The sequence below is a fragment of the Saccopteryx leptura genome, chromosome 8, assembly GCF_036850995.1.
Source record: "Saccopteryx leptura isolate mSacLep1 chromosome 8, mSacLep1_pri_phased_curated, whole genome shotgun sequence".
NCBI lineage: Eukaryota > Metazoa > Chordata > Mammalia > Chiroptera > Emballonuridae > Saccopteryx > Saccopteryx leptura.
Genome location: NC_089510.1, coordinates 37,614,019 through 37,632,958, shown reverse-complemented (window position 1 = coordinate 37,632,958; position 18,940 = coordinate 37,614,019). Strand labels below are relative to the sequence as shown.

Genomic DNA, 18,940 nt, shown 5'->3' with positions numbered 1-18,940 from the left:
CGCCGTGGTATGACAGAGCAAGAAGGTACCCGTCCGCAAATTAAGATGAGGGCCCTCACCGGACACTGAATCTGCTGGCAACTTGAGCTTGGACTTTCCGGCCTCCAGAGCTGTGGAAAATAAATGTTTGTTGTTTAAGCCACCCAGTCTATCGTAGTTTAGAATAGCAGTCCAAGCTGACTAAAACAATAAGTTATGAACTCGGGAAATTTTTTTATTCCTACTAATTCTATTGACTTTTTAAAAATGGTAGTTGTTACCCATGAAACTGATTATGTAATCTACTGTCGAGTAATGATACACACTTGAAAATCATTGATTCAGATACTGAACGTGAGTAGTGGGGCTGAGTTGTACCTATTGGTATATCTTGGGAGAGGGCAGATGGGATTCTCATTTACGGAATCCTGTATTAAATATGAGAGTCCTTGAAAATCGACACGTACAAAAGCAGATTTATATATTAAAATCGTAAAAAAAGAAATGTTAGGGAAATCACAATTGGCAGAAAATGTTAAAAAGCCCTAAATTTTACATTCATTAAAACAGAATTATAAAGGCAACATAATAAAGGCAAAATCAAAGACACTTAACACAAGTTAAGAGTATTAGTTATTCATGTATTACCTTTCCATTAAGACTATTAATTACTCTTACATAAGATAGAGTATTAATTTCTACCACCTCATTTACAAGAAACTTCAGACACTTTCCCTGCAGATTCCCCAATGTACTTACAAATCTGTCTGGCTTTATTGTTGGCACACTAAGAGAATTCTTGTGTCTCAGTGTCTGATCAATGTCCAGTGCCAGTATGATTCTACAATTATGAACCCCTGCCTTGATTCCAGTGTACCTGAGTAATTCAGTTAGAGACCTTTAGTTGTTTATAATGAACATATCTAGCATAGCTGATTAGCATTTCTGAAACTCCTTTTTAGCTCTTTCCATGACACTTCATGCCACTGCATGTATCAGTCTGTCTTCTTAGATGTATCTCAGCAACTTCCCTTCGTTACAGAGGACATCCAATTTGAAGGACTTAATTTATTTCTTGCCATGTTTCTTTTTATCACCAAACTTCATCACGAAATCTTCTATTCTTCTGCCATGTGCTTTACTTCTCTATTCTGTTCCTAACCCTCAACTGCCCTGGGGTGGGAGTAGGAGCAGAGTAAGAGTAATTAATACTCTTCACAGAAGGGTAGGTAATATATGAGTAATGAATACTCTAATTGACCCCAAAGAGCTATTTGAATATATTAGAAGCTAAATTCTAAATTCCTAACTGAAGAAACAGAGCATAAAGAGTAGCTACAAAGTCTTTTATGTACTAGTTAAAAGTTATCTGTATTGTATCTGCTACACAAATTTTACTTTTTTTATCACATTCTTCCAGTGAGTCTCTAGGTGTTTTTAGGGCTTTAACAACATTAGGTGGAAATGTCAGAAAACAGATTAACAGAGGACACAACTTCACGTAGAGTGGCTCTGTCCTCAATCTATTCACATAAGCAAATTCCTGTATGTTACAACTTTTTATGAGAATTTCTGAGTAGAGAATTGGATTGACTTAATTTTTATGACTGGTTGCTTATACAAAAAGTAGACAATTCTTTACACTTAAAATAACAACAATTGAGTATATGAATAGGATTATTCTGTATAAAATAATCATATGCAAAAATTTCAGCATTTTTAGGTACTTTACTTGAAAATTTAGATAAAAGATGTGAGATTTCTCTTGTAATGTCCAAATTTTATCTTGATAAAATTATCTTATAGTCAAAGGATCTCAACTTCTTTTAACTAAAATATATGAAAAGAAAGTTAAGGTGCTAAAAAAAATTCCAAGACAGTTATTGACATTTAAAAAAAAAATTAATATTACTAGAGTATGAATTTTAAATGGTGTTTACATTTATTTCCAGTTTTTTTCCTGTTTAATTTTAATTTGAAAATAAAGTCTGAATTTAAAAAACATTAAGTCCTCCCATGATGACTCCTGACTTTCCCTTGTAATTTGCAGCAAGCAATTAAAAAACTTCTTGCAAAACTGTGCTACAGTTAAGTAACTTGTTCATTTTTCAAATGGCAAAAAAAACAAAAACAAAGCAGAGGCATAAAAGAAGTTTTTTTTTAAATTTGTACCATTTTTGCATATTATTGCATTGTTGGCAGACTCTTAGAAACAAAAAAAAAATCAAGATTTTTTTAAGGTTTTAAAACTGTTTCTGAACATATAAGTAGAATAGGAGAAAATGTTTTTAAAACACTGAGCAGGCATTTTAAAAATGAAAGCAGTATGCAAAAAATAATAGAATTTCTAAGTGACTAATTTTGTTTCTTATATGTACATTTAAATGTACGAATTATGATTTAGGGAAGTAAAGTAAGCACACTGTAAGTTTTAGTCATTCAGGATCTAACACACATAACTTCTCTATAATCATGTATTTAATAAGCTATTGACATTTTTTAAGCCATTTGTGCTATATGTCTATTTAGATTAATTGTAAGTTCTAACAGTGAATCCATATATTACATGAATGTTAAATTATTAAACATCCCTCCATTACAATGCTAATATAGTCTCTTACCTTTTTATTCTTAGTCTTTTTCTTTTTCTTTGGTTTATTCTTAACCTGATAGGTAAAAATATATATATTTATTTAATATGAAATCAAACTGAATTAATGAACTATTTTGCAAAATATATTTCCTCTAACCACTGAAATGATTTATTTTCTAGTATTTTAGATCATATTTTCTTTCTAGACTCTATGGAAAATGTTCACTTTAATGTTTTCTGCTCTTTAAAAAAAACCACTGATGTATAATGGAACAACACATAACACCAATGAGTAGGCCACTGAAGAAAACTCATAAATCCTCATTTCCATACGTGCATGCATGAGTAAGAGAGGAGGAGGCACTTTTAAAAAGTCAACATATTCAGGTCCATAATGTGAAAAATTAAGTCTAGGAAGAATTTAGTGACTAATAGTAACTTATCACTTATCTATAAAGAAATACAGAAAGAGGAGGCAGAGTAAACCCACCCATCTACACCTCAGCCCTGGCCCTTTGCCTGGTCTGTATTGTGAATGGGGGGACATGGGGTTCGGGAAAAAAAAAAGAAAAAAAAGAAAAAAGAAAAGAAAAAAGAAATACAGAAATTCCATCTTGAATGATTTTAACCCTACTTCTGTGCAAATGGTGTTAAAATATCCTTGTTTTTCCTCCTTTCTCTCTCCTTCTACTCCCCACTATGCTTTCTTCTACTTTCTATTAACCTCTCATCTATCAGAATAAAGAAACATGTTCAAAGGTCTACATAGTGCCTGGCACATAATAAATATTCAATAAATGTTGGCAAAATTAATGGTTAAGGCAGTAAACATTATGGAATGAAGTACTGGGGAAGGAACTATTCCAATTTAAGCTTTGTGTGAACACTATGATAAATATAAACTAAGACTGTTGTTCGTACAACAAAGTAAAGGCCCTGATTATTAAGTACTTCTAATTCAAATATTAACGAGAGCTTATACTTCCTGGAGATCTTTGATAGATTCTGTTGAAGATTCACTGGGTATCGATGCCCCATCTTTATTCATTTCTGCTAAATGTATTTCAGGGTTTGATGTCACATTTATATTGTATTCCATGAGAGGTGGACTTAGTTCTTCTTCCTCATTCTGTAATTCGTCTGTTCCAATACCTAAATATTAAAGACAAAATACTCAAAATTTGGATGTATGCAGTTAGCATCTTAATACTATTATTATAAATATATTTACCCCAAGAAAACACCATTCCAGAAATAAAAATAGAAGACATTTTACTTTGTTCAATTACCAAATGAAAATAAAATGTCCATTTATCAATGACCATATAATATATATACTAGCCTGAATCAATGAGTATGAACCCAAATGCTAAGATACTTAACTGTTATCTTAAGTAAACTCTTATATCTTAAATATTCTAGAACTTAAGTTGACTCTGTTAAGTTTTTGAATATCCTGACATTGACCTTATTACTACTGTAAGTAGAATTATTTTAGGACATAAAATAATAGAGAAAGCTAGAAGGTCTATTTTTCACCCTATTTCCTTCTTTTTCATAATCAAAGGGTTTGAAAGGTTATCAGCTCCTTATTGTGTGGCCTCTTGACACCCTACTCCTTGATACTGCCCTAGAGATTCAATCTCAAAACTTATGAACTTGACCTGAATGGTCACAGATGGTCCAAACAAAACTCACTATACTAACAAGTATAATTTTACTCCAAACCAAACCCCTGGTACCGTTTTCTTAAGAAAAATTTAAATTGTGCAATATAATTACATTAAAAAAACAACAGCACAAAAATGAAAATAAAAAAATTTAGCAACACACCATCCAGCAAAAAAGAATATAGCTTTAACAATTGATAGTGAAAAGCTACATAAGCTAACAGTAGCCTACATGAACAGGTAAAGCAAGCAGAGAGGCCCTTTTGCCTGTTGCAGTGTCCTGTGTTTCAAAAGGTTAAATACTATGCTTGGGTAATCTCTGGGTGACAAGTACTAAGACCAAGGGAGAGTAAAAAAGCTGAAACTAGATTCAGCTGACCAGTAGTTATTTGCCATGCTTTTCAAGCCTGGAAAAGTTACAGTTTATTATATAGTTTATTATCTGACCAAGAAGACTCTTACAGTGATCCCTCAGCTATCCCAAATTGAAAGGTCACTTGTCATTTTGTTAACATACTTACATTGACTGCTGGTTATTGACTGTAGAGCAATTCCTATGATACATTAAAAAAAAAAGTTTTAGACATGCAATTGCAAATGCAATCAACAAATATATGACTGGGACTAAGCCAGAATATTTTTATATTGCACCAAGTATTTTATAAAAATAATCGGCTTCATTCATGAATCCAGTTTAAACAAGGCATGATCTTCAGTTAAAACATAAAGCTTATAAACCCATGACTAAAGAAAGAAAAGTCAACAAAATTTTTGATAGTTCTTGATAGATAGTACCTTAAATGAAGCAGCAGATTGTTATGATTTATAAAGTCTAAGGTCATGAAGTATTTAATAGCCAATTATAACTTCCACTGGAAGTTTGAGACTTTTTAAAGCAATATTATCCTGATAAGCACTCCCTTCTCCTTACCCAGGAATATTGTATCAGGCTCTAGAGATTAAATGGTACATAAAAAAAGACAACCTTCATAAAGATTTAAGGAGACAATGAATATAAAAATAATCAGATACACAAATGAAAACTGCAACAATAGTAACTCCTAGGAAAGAGGTATACGATGCTAGGAAAGTCTCTATTAAAGGGATCTGACCAATAAGCTCTTCAGACTATCTAAATGAGAATTCTTGAGCCCTGGCCGGTTGGCTCAGCGGTAGAGCGTCGGCCTAGCGTGCGGAGGACCCGGGTTCGATTCCCGGCCAGGGCACACAGGAGAAGCGCCCATCTGCTTCTCCACCCCTCCGCCGCGCTTTCCCTCTCTGTCTCTCTCTTCCCCTCCCGCAGCCAAGGCTCCATTGGAGCAAAGATGGCCCGGGCGCTGGGGATGGCTCTGTGGCCTCTGCCCCAGGCGCTAGAGTGGCTCTGGTCGCAACATGGCGACGCCCAGGATGGGCAGAGCATCGCCCCCTGGTGGGCAGAGCGTCGCCCCTGGTGGGCGTGCCGGGTGGATCCCGGTCGGGCGCATGCGGGAGTTTGTCTGACTGTCTCTCCCTGTTTCCAGCTTCAGAAAAAAAAAAAGAAAAACAAAACAAAACATAAATGAGAATTCTTGAAATGCCTTGAATTTATTTAGTGCTCAAAGCACTTTCCCAAATATTACTTTTCTTGTGACTTTTTGTTATTTAAAATCTTAATAGAGTGAATGTATATTAAAAAAAAAACCCTATAATTTATCAGTCAAGGGTCCTTGCCTGATTTTCTTACATCATCAAACTTCACATTCTTTTATTCTCAAGGAAAGCTCTTAAAGAGTAAGCAGGAAAACACAATGGTATCCCAGGGTCTTAGCAGAATGGGAGAGAAGCTAGCAATCATCTCTGAAAAATATCCAGACCTGGTCAATTACTAGAAAACTGGGAAGCTGAACATTTAAATAGCATCAGTGTGGTCATCACTTGCTCATTAGGTAGCACAACTAATAACCTGGGATCAGGAAGAGTCACCCAGAATAGTCCAAGGGTCTCAGGGATGCGGATGTGCCTTGAACTCCACTTCCCGTGATGACAGCGGAGAGGCTCTCTCAGCATGTGGGAGAGGAGGTCTGAAGTCTTTTCCACATCAGTACAGTGCCTGAGAATGGCCACTGCTGACCTTAGGTATATGCATAAATGTTAGCTATTTTTTTAATTACCCATGGCCACAGGGTAGCTGCCAAACTAATAAACATCAAGATTCTGCTGGAAAGGAGGAGACAAACACACCCATGATGTCTAAGAGGGTATCCTTGCAACACACAGTACCAGTATCTCATGGTGGTAGGCAGGCATCCTTAATTTTGTAAAAGTGTTAAAACTCCTCTACTTACAAATCTTCAACAATTCCTTTCTGATAATCCAAACCCCTCAACATGGTAAGAGAAAACCTCTTGAATGTATTCTCTCTTTGAATGCTCCCCTACTTTATTCTCTGTAAGACTTAATAATCTACTTTAAGGACAAACTTTTAGTCTCCTGCATTGTATTTTTACGTTTCTATACCCTTGTTCTTGATTCCTTCTGAAACATTCTTCTCCATCTTCTCACTTGGCTACCTTTTACATGTAATTTCGGAATTCCTTAAATATTATATTCTCCAGGAAAAATTTTTTTCACTCTCTTAGGCTAGGATTTGCCACAGTATTCTGGAACATCTCTGGCACTATTAATCTTGATTAGCTTCTTGGTGAGTCTATTCTCCCAAGAATATCAGCTCACTGAGATTCCTGTCCTTAGCACTGTGTCTGGTACATAGCAGACACTCAATTAAGGTTTACTGGCTGAAGTAAATAATGATTCTGTACCTTGTTGATAACAGGATAACATCCTCTGGATGATATCTGGTACTGGTATGCCTAGGTAGATAGACAGCTGATGGTAATCAAGGGAGATATTCTCAATGGGATTCTCCTTCACTTTGTCAATATCCTCTTGCTTCATCCCAAGGCGCAGAAGAGTATCTGAAACTTTTTTCCAAATTGAATTGAACTGTGACTCAGTGAGACCATTCACCAAAATCTCACTAAGGAGGATATCCCTGTACTTGCACAGCCTCAGGATGTCTGCAGACTTAGAGAGATCAGAAGATGGTGGTTCCATATTCCAGCCTTTCTTGGGCGCAGGGAATACATTCAAATGTTTTATGAGAGCTAATAAGAGGTGTAAGTCAAACTGTTTGGACTGTGGTAGTTCCTTGTTTGGGGGATAAAGAAGATGCCATGCTCCACCCAAAGGGTGATTAGTCCAAAGATGATTGTAGTAGGGTTCCAACACATTCTTGTGAATAAGAAGCTCTTTTTTCAAAAGAGGGGGTGGCAGAGCCTCGTCAAATATTTGCCGGACAATGTCAGTACCAGAAATAATAATTATATGAAGCAGATGATAGAAATAATTATAATCAAGTTTGAAGATAGGCATTTCATCTGAAAATGAATTTTGAGAAATGAAAACATTCCACATTAATGCTATTTTTCCCTGTGGTCTCCCACATTGCATGCTAAGCTCCCACAGAACAGGGACTACTACAAAAGAATGAAGTACAGTACACTGTTTTGCCATAGCCAGTGCTCAATACGCATGCTGCTATCTGTCTAGCTGACAAAAATTCAAAACAAAAACACTATGTCCCCAAGCAAAAGTAATCACAAAAACTAATCACTACAGAAGCCTTTCAAGCATCCAGGGTTTTGTTCAAGTAAATGAACTTTGGCAACCAAATGGCTTTCAATTCTGAAGACTGTTAAGAACAGTAATGGGCAGAGTTTAATTATACTTTACTTAGGCAATTATATTTCATCTTAATCAGCACTGTCCAACAGAACTTAAGAAAATGTTTTAGATTTGCACTGTCCACTAGCCACTGAACACTAAAAATGTTGCTTGTCTGACAAAGGAACTGAGTTTGAAATTTTATCTAATTTTAATTAATTTAAATTTAAATATGGCGTCTAGTGGCACCATATTAGACAACACAACTGTATCAAGAAACATAAAATGATAGAATGCCTTGCTATGCAAAGTGCAGGCCATGGGCTGGCAGCATCAGCATCCACAGGGGAGCCTGTTGGGAAAGGAGAGTACCAGGCCCCCGCCCAGGGCTACTGAATTGGCACCTAACGTTTGAACAAAATCACCAGTTGACTTAAATAGCTATTAAAGTCTTGAGACACACTTCCGTGATGACATGTTCCTACTTTCTCAAAAAAGACAGCAATGATTAAGTGGGTATTTCATCAATGAAATGGAATAAGGCATGAGATCGAACTGTTTGGCATTTTTCTGGGTCAGTGGCACTTCCACTGAAGGAAAGTAAACTAAGATGAATTAGAAAGTAGTAAGAATGTGGTATATGATGGTATATGTATGAATATAAAAATATGTTTATCATAAAATGCAGCTTTATTATTTTATAGTTCATGATTCTGTGTTTCAAGAGAATTTAAATTATTATGCTTGCTTGATATACTTGACATACACTGTGGAGGAAGCAAGGTTCAAAGCAAATGACTCACACGGGTTTCTTTGGGTTGCCAGATAAAGAACTGGCTGGGATCAGGGACATCCATTCCCCTTAGCAAGAAGGAATGCCATCAAACTATTCTTACATGGGACCAGGAGCCCTTGGGTTCTCCAAGTGCTGAGCAGCTGGCATTTACTAGAACACACTCCTAAACAGCTGGTAACTAGGTTTAGACTATGTGGTCTTAGCCCCAAATGTTCATTCTTTCCATGTTTCTCTATCAACAGGGAACGGGACAAGGAAGCAGGGGTTGGAAGGGAACCTGCTGAAGCCAAATCTCACTGTGAAGTCACAGCTATGCACTAGGCCAGCAAACATCTCTGTAGAGACCAATGCCCCTTCCTTATACCTGCTGATCTTTCTGTCCATGAATTCTAGCCTACACCAAAAGATGCTTGCTAGTGTAAATCTAAGCCCAGTGAGTGACAAAAAATACATGGTTGTTAATGGCATGATAAACGACAGAGTAAGTCAAAATCTTCAACACACTTCTCAACAGGAGGCATAGAAAAATAAAATAATACCTTTTGTATTAAATTTTATATTGATCTTCGGTTTCACATCAGTATCAGTTATTTTCAGAGACATCAATTTTTTATAACTGCAAGTGGAAAAAAATTGTTACAGTCAATACCAAAGTCAGTCAAGATTTCTGGTGTCAGCATAGCTAAGTAAGTCTTTTAGTCTCCTCTTCCTAGAAATAATTTAAAAGCAAAAGAGAAAAATGAATGAACAAACAACACCATCAATGACAACTCCAGATAGTCATTTTCATTGGAATTAAGAGGCAAGAAGAATTTCTAGAATTAATATGAAAAAAAATCACCCAACTAGATTGTTTGCAAGAAGTCTCTGTAGTTGCCGAGAAAAAAAAAATCTTTGCATTGTGAAAAAACCCGGCAAAACTGGAACTTTTCCCAGGTCATTCCCCACCACAGAATCTTCTTACCAATTCTAAGAAAATTCAATTCATTTAGTCAAGTGATTTAAAAAAAGAAAGAAGTAAACTGCCTTAACATCAATACAAATAATTAGAAAATAATTAAAAGTAGCAAAATTTATTAAATGGACTAAACGCTAAGTAAATATTGCCATAAACAGATAACAAATCCAGACAGACAGTGCAAAAAGAAATCTGTGAATCAAATTTCCTTAGGAACATAGAGCAGAAATCCATTAAACATATTAGAAAACTGAATCCATTAATAAAGATTCTCTCCATAACCAAACTTGAGAAAGGCTCTTCTGAGCTCTTTTATAATAATGCCCCAACCTTGACCATGTCCACAAGAGCTCAAGTTTAGCAAGAGAACATGCAGAAAAGCTAGAACTCCCCTATACACTGGCAAGAATGATAAAATGTACAGCTACATTGAAAAGAGTTCGGCAGTTTCTTACAATATTAAATACATACCACATGACTCAGCAATCCTGTTCCTAGAAACTTACCCAAGAGAAATGAAAGCATATGTTTATACAAGGAGTAATACGTGAATATTTATAGCAGATTTATTCATAATAGCCAAATACAGGGAACAACTTAAATGTCATCAACTGTTAAATAAATAAATAAGTTGTACATCTACACGGACAGTACAGGACTACTCAACAGAAACTAAAATGAACTACTGACACAAACAATAACATAGATGCATCTCAAATGCATTATGCTAAGTAAAAATCGGCAGATGCAAAAGGTTTTCCTACTAGTCAGTAAAGAGTCATGAAAAAGGAATTTTTCAAGATGATCAGGACAGACGTTGTATTAATGGTTACCAGGGTCTGGAGGGAAAGGACTACAGAAGCAATTTGGGGGAACCTTCTGGGATAATGGAAATGTTCTATATCCTGATCACGGAGAGGATACCCAGCTCTATACAAAGAGATTCATTTCAATGTTTACTTTTAGAGTGAATTTCACTGTATATATACTATATCTTGGAAAACCTGACCTATAAAAAACTTCAGTTTTATAAATGCATTTATAAGGAAATTTTCTTACTATTCTTTACAAATGTATTAATTATAAGTGTATTTTTAAACACTGAAGTTTCTTACAAGTCAGGTCTTTTCAAGCTATAGTCTATATATACACAGGAGGTCAGGATAACAGTTCCCCGGGGAGAAGAGGCTGGGGGAGGGGTACACTGAACGCTTCTGTAGTGCTGGCAAAACTCGACTGGTTCACTTGGGTGGGGCCACAAGCCACAAGGGTTTGCTTCATAATTATCTGTTGAATTATGCATTTATATTCTGTGAGCTTTTCTTTATCCATACTTTAAATAATAAATAATAACTAAGCATTTTGCCATTCATTCATAAAACCCCACGAAATAGCTCTTCCATTTTTGGTAGTAAGATCCAGTTACCGGAAGACTTTCCCACAGAAAACAATTATACTGAGGAACGGAACTGAGACAGAGGAGGGATCAAAGGGACCAGAGGAAAAGGGGACAGAGGGGAAGGGAATGATGGATGGGACAAACCTGAAGGGAAGGGGGGAGGGCAAAGTTGGGAAGGGGGCAAAGGAGATGTTGAGGGGAATACGGGGGATGGGGACGCATTCGAGGTGACACTAGATTCTATGTTAATACAATAAATAAAACAAAATAAAAAAAATAAAACAATTATAAAACCTAGGTACATTACAGAAAGCAACGCCCTGATAGCACTGAAGTACGGCAGGCACTCTGATGGAGAGGTAACATGCTCAAAGGGATGGACTGTATAACGTAAGTTCATGAATTTACCAATAGCACAGCTTTTAGCCTGGGGAGAAGCATAGCCTGGTGGAAAACAAAGCTCTCCCTGGCCAAAGGAACCAGGCAACTAAAGCCACAGAACCATGGGTGCTGAAGAAAATGGGGGAATCAGAGAGGGGAACAGTCAGAGAAGAGATCCCAAATTCTTTCTAGCCACATCTACAACTGACTGATGAACCACGCGTATAGAACAGACTCAAAGAAACTCAGCTAAAGGCGAAAGATCTGATTGAGATGGGACCCCCCCCCCCAAAAAAAGGAGAGCACAGTTCATATTCAATCAAGTTACCTGCCTGTCAAAACAAAAGCAACATACCCATTGTAAAGGAATGGAGTTTAAAATCTCAACATCTGTCCTCTATTTACTGAACACATTCTATGCCAGCATTATGCTATGTTCTGGATTATAGCAGTAAGCAAGATCAACTTCTTGCCCTCATGAAGTTATAGTTAAATGAAAAAGATAGCTAAGAAAGTATAATGAAACTAAGTAAATGTTTTAATAACAAATGTAGAGGGAATATGTGATAGAATACCTAATCTAATGTATGTAATAAGGCTTTCTAAAAACTTTAAACAGGTAAAGCCAAAGGAGTAGGGAATTCTAGGCAAGGCTTGGAGGTAAAATGGATGGCACAATCAAGAACTAAGAGAAGCCCAGTATAGTTGGTGCATGTATAGTAAGAAATGAATGACAAGAGATGACACTAGTGCAGTCAGCAGGGACCAAAGTGACTGAAGAGCCAAGCTAAGAACTCTGAACTTAAGAACAATGAGAAGCCTCTGAAAGATTTTCAAGCAAAAAAGCGCTCACGATGGCTATGTAAACAACCAACTGAAGAAAGGTAAGAAAGACCAGTGTGGAAGCTATTTCAGAATTCCAAGTGAGAAGTAATACTTCATCTAGTTTAGTGGAAGTGCAGAGGCAGAAATAAGAAGGCAGTTACAATATATTTAATAAGTAGAATTGACTGGACTTAAAAAACAATAGAGCAGTGTTGGGAAGAAAAATTACAATTCCAGTTGTAATCATATAGATCCTTTTGAACCACATAAGTGGATATCTTCAGCGTGCTAGTAAATAGATCTGCATTTTAGGAGTGATAACTAAGCTAAAGATAAAGATTTGGATTTAATTAGTTCATAAGGCAAAACTAATGCCTTAATATCAATACAATGCCCCTGGTAGATCGAAAAATGGTAGATATTTGCACTTTAAACCAAAGAAAGAGTCAATGGATTAGAAGAACTTTCCATACTGAAATTTCTAATTAGAACAACAATATTCTATACCTCTATGAATTCCCAGCCTATACTATACAAAATAAATATGAACCTATAAAATATCCCCTAATTTTTGTGAGCAATATATTCTTCTCATCTAAGCAAAAGGACAGTTTGAATTGTCAGACAAGCTTAAAGGTTTGAATGAGTTTTGAAAGCTAGAAGAAAGTATATATAACAACCTATTAAACAACTTGAAGAAAAATATGTTTGGTTTCAGGAAAGGTCATTTTTGTTTTTTTCAATTTTTATTTAGAAAATTAAATTTAATGGGGTGACATTGGTCAATCAGAGTATATAGGTTTCAGGTAAACATCTCTATAGCATTTGACTGCTGATTGTATTGTGTGTCCATCACCCAGAGAAAAGATTATTTTCATACCTAAGGAAAAAGTATTCATAGTTTCTCCTTTCCTGCTTTAAAATTTAAAGGTCCACAAAATAGAGACTGAGGGGAGATACATGTCAGTTAAATATAATTTTTTCACACAATATTACCTTTAAATTTAATGACGCTCTAACAAGTGACAGAAACACAGAAGAAAGAAGCAACTGAAAGCTACATACATGCTCATAAAAAAATATAAAATATTTCATTTGAAGCTTACCTTTCTCCTAAATTTTCAATGGTTATATATTCATCCTTTCTCACAACTTCAAACTGCAAGTAATGGAAAAAAATAGCTCTAAAGTAGTTCAATTTTCAAAGCTCTTTAATGTTACTTGTTAGCCTTAACATTTGGAGAAAGATAATGACAACAAAGCTACAGCAAATATAATTATAAAACATAACAGAAATGACAGTAACATACACAATCTAATCAAACACACTATAGTTAATCTTAAAAAGAAATACAGTACTACTTTACATCACCAAAAATGTAGTGATTTTCATAGGAAGGTGCTTACAAACTAAAAGGGAGTCAGAAAGTCAAAAAGTATTTTTAACTTTAGGTGGCACAGATTAGTTTATAATCCTTGATTCATGACAGACTTCTCATTGGTATAGTCATGGCCTGCTTTTTCTGTGTCTCTCTCTGTGTCAGTGTATCTTTATGCTTTAAATTTTCTTGTTCTTAAGGACTACTTAATATTACTTTGGGGAAATCAAAGCAATAGAAAGAGCATAGAATTTAGTCACCATCAAAGAGAATACGGCTAAAATACTATTATTATGATTCCCAAATGTGTTCAAGTCAAAAATACCATTCTAATGTAAGAAAGCAAGAAAACTGAAAAGATACTTACCAAAATTTTAACAATTCCAGGTACATCACACTGTAGCATCCTTACCATGTCACCTGCACATCCTTCCTTCAAACATTTTTTCCCACTAAAACTCTAAAGTTATCAATAGGAAAAAAACACAAAATTATCAAAATAAAAAATACAAATAATAAAAAAGAAAACAATCACTGATGTACAAATCTAATTATATTTAAATAAAGTCAGAAGCAGATGTTGCTAGATGGTAAAAGATTTGAAAAACATTTGCGATTTAGCTGTTCAAAAACAGTTCATCGTGTATCAATGGCTTAAAATGCATGATCACACTTTTATCATTCCTACTTCAAAATCTTCAAGTAGCTATATTACAGGCTATGATGTAGTCACCGAGCACAGGGAAAGCAACTTCTAGTAAAATGTGCCGATCAGGTAAGTGTAGAAAGGAATACTGAATTTCTATTAGCCATGTGAGATTGCAAGGAAAAGGATAGAATAAAAATGTTGAGTCTTCTCTCTTGTTCTGATCTTATTTCATTTCTTCTTGTTAAGTTACTTAGTTTTCTTCTAGTTCTCTTTCTAGAGTTGGGCAATATTGATTGCCCTAACAATCAAAGAATGCAAAATATACACCCTGCTTAAACAAATGAATAATAACACTTTATTAGATAATGATTTTTACAGTGTAAAACAATGCAAGTTCATCTGTTATCTGTTCATCCTCACAACAACCTTAGGAAGTAGGTATAACTATCCTCACTTTAACTTTATGGCTTAGAAAAATGAGTCTCAGAGCGGTCGAATTACCAGACTAAAGTAAAAACAAACAAACAAAAAAACTCAATGACAACATAAAACTCAAAAACTATAGGTGGCTCAATCTGGACTTAAATCCAAATCTCCCAACTCCATATATAATACTCTCTCTACACGGCAACTGCTTTATTGGGCTTTTCTGTTTACACAATGTAAACACTCTGGAACCAAACACTATACACCCAACTTATGGTCATCAGCTCACCAAAGAGTAAGTAATACAGAACTGGGCTTTAGATTTTTACTTTAATTTTAGCAGGAAAAAAAAAAAATCATTTTAGTTATATGACTATAGGTAAATACAAAATCACAAATAGATTTTTGAAGACTATAAAATTTATCATTGCTTTCTACCCTTTAAAATAGAAACTATCCTTAAAATTATATAATTGTCCTTTATTACCTTAAGTAATTTTATTCTTTGATTCCATGTCTTTTATGTGGATATATGCAATAATATTTCTATTCTTAAGAGTATATAAGAAAAACTATAGAAAAAATCAATAAAACAAGGAGCTGGTTCTTTGAAAAGGTCAACAAAATTGACAAACCCTTGGCAAGACTCACCAAGGAAAAAAGGCACAGGACTCAAATAAATAAAATCCAAAATGAAAGAGGAGAGATCACCACAGACATCATAGATATACAAAGAATTATTGTAGAATACTATGAAAAATTATATGCCACCAAATACAACAATCTAGAAGAAATGGATAAATTCCTAGAACAATACAACCTTCCTAGACTGAGTCATGAAGAAGCAGAAAGCATAAACAGACCAATCAGCAGGGAGGAAATAGAAAAAACTATTAAAAACCTCCCCAAAAATAAAAGTCCAGGCCCAGACGGTTATACTAGTGAATTCTATCAAACATTCAAAGAAGACTTGGTTCCTATTCTACTCAAAGTCTTCCAAAAAATTGAAGAAGAAGCAATACTTCCGAACACATTTTATGAGGCCAACATAACCCTCATACCAAAACCTGGCAAGGATGGCACAAAGAAAGAAAACTACAGACCAATATCTCTAATGAATACAGATGCTAAAATTCTAAACAAAATACTGGCAAACCGAATACAACAACATATTAAAAAAATAATACATCATGATCAAGTGGGATTCATCCCAGAATCTCAAGGATGGTTCAACATACGCAAAACGGTTAACGTAATACACCATATCAACAAAACAAAGAACAAAAACCACATGATCTTATCAATAGATGCAGAAAAGGCTTTTGATAAAATACAACACAATTTTATGTTTAAGACTCTCAACAAAATGGGTATAGAAGGAAAATATCTCAACATGATAAAGGCCATATATGATAAACCATCAGCTAACATCATATTAAATGGCACTAAACTGAAGGCTTTCCCCCTTAAATCAGGAACAAGACAGGGTTGTCCACTCTCTCCACTCTTATTTAACATGGTGCTAGAAGTTCTGGCCAGAGCAATCAGACAAGACAAAGAAATAAAAGGCATCTATATTGGAAAAGAAGAAGTAAAGGTATCACTTTTTGCTGATGATATGATCCTATACATCGAAAACCCGAAGGACTCCACAAAAAGATTATTAGAAACAATAAACCAATACAGTAAGGTCGCAGGATACAAAATTAACATACAGAAGTCCATAGCCTTTCTCTATGCCAACAATGAAATATTAGAAAACGAACTCAAAAAAATAATCCCCTTCACGATTGCAACAAAAAAAATAAAATACCTAGGAATAAACATAACAAAGAATGTAAAGGACCTATATAATGAAAATTACAAAGCATTGTTAAGGGAAATCGAAAAAGATACAATGAGATGGAAAAATATTCCTTGCTCTTGGATAGGAAAAATAAATATAATCAAAATGGCCATATTACCCAAAGCAATATACAAATTTAATGCAATTCCCATCAAAATTCCTATGAGATTTTTTAAAGAAATGGAACAAAAAATCATCAGATTTATATGGAACTATAAAAAACCCCGAATAGCCAAAACAATCCTAAGGAAAAAGAATGAAGCTGGGGGCATTACAATACCTGACTTTAAACTATATTATAGGGCCACAATAATCAAAACAGCATGGTATTGGCAGAAAAATAGACACTCAGACCAATGGAACAGAATAGAAAGCCCAGAAATAAAACCACATATATATGGTCAAATAATCTTTGATAAAGGGGCCAACAACACACAATGGAGAAAAGAAAGCCTCTTCAACAAATGGTGTTGGGAAAACTGGAAAGCCACATGCAAAAGAATGAAACTCGACTACAGCCTGTCCCCGTGTACTAAAATTAATTCAAAATGGATCAAAGACCTAAATATAAGACCTGAAACAATAAAGTACATAGAAGAAGACATAGGTACTAAACTCATGGACCTAGGTTTTAAAGAACATTTTATGAACTTGACTCCAATGGCAAGAGAAGTGAAGGCAAAGATAAATGAATGGGACTACATCAGAATAAAAAGTTTTTGCTCAGCAAGAGAAACTGATATAAAAATAGACAGCCAACTAAATGGGAAATGATATTTTCAAACAACAGCTCAGATAAGGGCCTAATTTCCAAAATTTACAAAGAACTCATAAAACTCAACAACAAACAAACAAACAATCCAATAAAAAAATGGGAAGAAGACATGAATAGACACTTCTCCCAGGAAGAGATACAAATGGCCAACAGATATATGAAAAAATGCTCAGCTTCATTAGTTATTAGGGAAATGCAAATCAAAACTACAATGAGATACCACCTCACACCTGTTAGATTAGCTATGATCAACAAGACGGGTAATAGCAAATGTTGGAGAGGCTGTGGAGAAAAAGGAACCCTCATTCACTGTTGGTGGGACTGTAAGGTAGTACAACCATTATGGAGGAAAGTATGGTGGTTCCTCAAAAAACTGCAAATAGAACTACCTTATGACCCAGCAATCCCTCTACTGGGTATATACCCCCAAAACTCAGAAACATTGATACGTGAAGACACATGTAGCCCCATGTTCATTGCAGCACTGTTCACAGTGGCCAAGACATGGAAACAACCAAAAAGCCCTTCAATAGAAGACTGGATAAAGAAGATGTGGCACATATACACTATGGAATACTACTCAGCCATAAGAAACGATGACATCAGATCATTTACAGCAAAATGGTGGGATCTTGATAACATTATAAGGAGTGAAATAAGTAAATCAGAAAAAAACAAGAACTACATGATTCCATACATTGGTGGAACATAAAAATGAGACTAAGAGACATGGACAAGAGTGTGGTGGTTACCAGGGGTGGGGGGAGGGAGGACAGGGGGAGAGTTAGGGGGAGGGGGAGGGGCACAGAGAACTAGATAGAGGGTGGCGAAGGACAATCTGACTTTGGGCGAGGGGTATGCAACATAATTTAATGACAAAATAACCTAGACATGTTTTCTTTGAATATATGTACCCTGATTTATTAATGTCATCCCATTACCATTAATAAAAATTTATTTAAAAAAAAAAAAAAAGAGTATATAAAAAAAAGAGTATAAACTTCTACAAAGAAAGGAACAAACCGATAGCAATCACGAAGCAAAGTACTAGCAGTAGCCTCTGCAAAGATCTATTTAATAAATGGTGATGATGAACAAGGAATAGTAAAGAGAAAAGCATCAAAGAAAACAGGGGAGAAAATGGAGGAAGAAAATACAATAGAAGAGGAAGGATGTGAATAGGAAGAAATAAGAAAAGAGGGAAAAACAAAAAAAGGTAGAGAAAGAAATGTAGTCAAGTTTTGAGGGAAGAACAAAATACCTGATCATGTTCGCCAGGATATTTTAAATTCTTGAACTTTTTCCAACAAATTTTATGAAAATAAATGCAGCAGCTTTTACTGCACATTAACTGAAAAAATCCCTGGAAAAGAATGAAAGTAAGCTGTTGGCATGGAAAAGAGATTCATGTACTGCATATATAGAAAATACCACCTGAAGTCACTTTCAACTTGACAAGTTTCTTGTCCTCCCTTAGAACTACAGCTATGCTTCCTTTAAACAGGCAGACTGGATGACAAAAAGCTAATTTTGCAGGCCAGACTCCCTGCTGCTACATGCTG

The 18,940-nt window shown here is 35.1% G+C and overlaps 1 protein-coding gene and 1 pseudogene across 3 annotated transcripts in view; one reads left to right on the top strand and one right to left on the bottom strand.

Moving 5' to 3' along the window:
- The window catches only part of DZIP3 (DAZ interacting zinc finger protein 3), a 110,057-nt gene that overhangs the window by 36,956 nt on the left and 54,161 nt on the right, over positions 1-18,940 (bottom strand). For 2 of the 3 annotated variants that reach the window (XM_066346781.1, XM_066346780.1), the window contains exons 10-18: positions 18,640-18,741; positions 14,050-14,142; positions 13,410-13,462; positions 9,280-9,356; positions 7,041-7,658; positions 4,764-4,796; positions 3,555-3,724; positions 2,601-2,645; positions 60-110 (exon numbers count right to left, since the gene is read on the bottom strand). In XM_066346781.1, coding sequence (XP_066202878.1) covers positions 60-110; positions 2,601-2,645; positions 3,555-3,724; positions 4,764-4,796; positions 7,041-7,658; positions 9,280-9,356; positions 13,410-13,462; positions 14,050-14,142; positions 18,640-18,741 — 1,242 coding nt within the window. The remainder of the gene's footprint in view (positions 1-59; positions 111-2,600; positions 2,646-3,554; positions 3,725-4,763; positions 4,797-7,040; positions 7,659-9,279; positions 9,357-13,409; positions 13,463-14,049; positions 14,143-18,639; positions 18,742-18,940) is intronic. The other variant, XM_066346782.1, reaches the window with a different exon arrangement.
- LOC136380254 (small nucleolar RNA SNORA51) lies at positions 2,998-3,121 on the top strand (annotated as a pseudogene).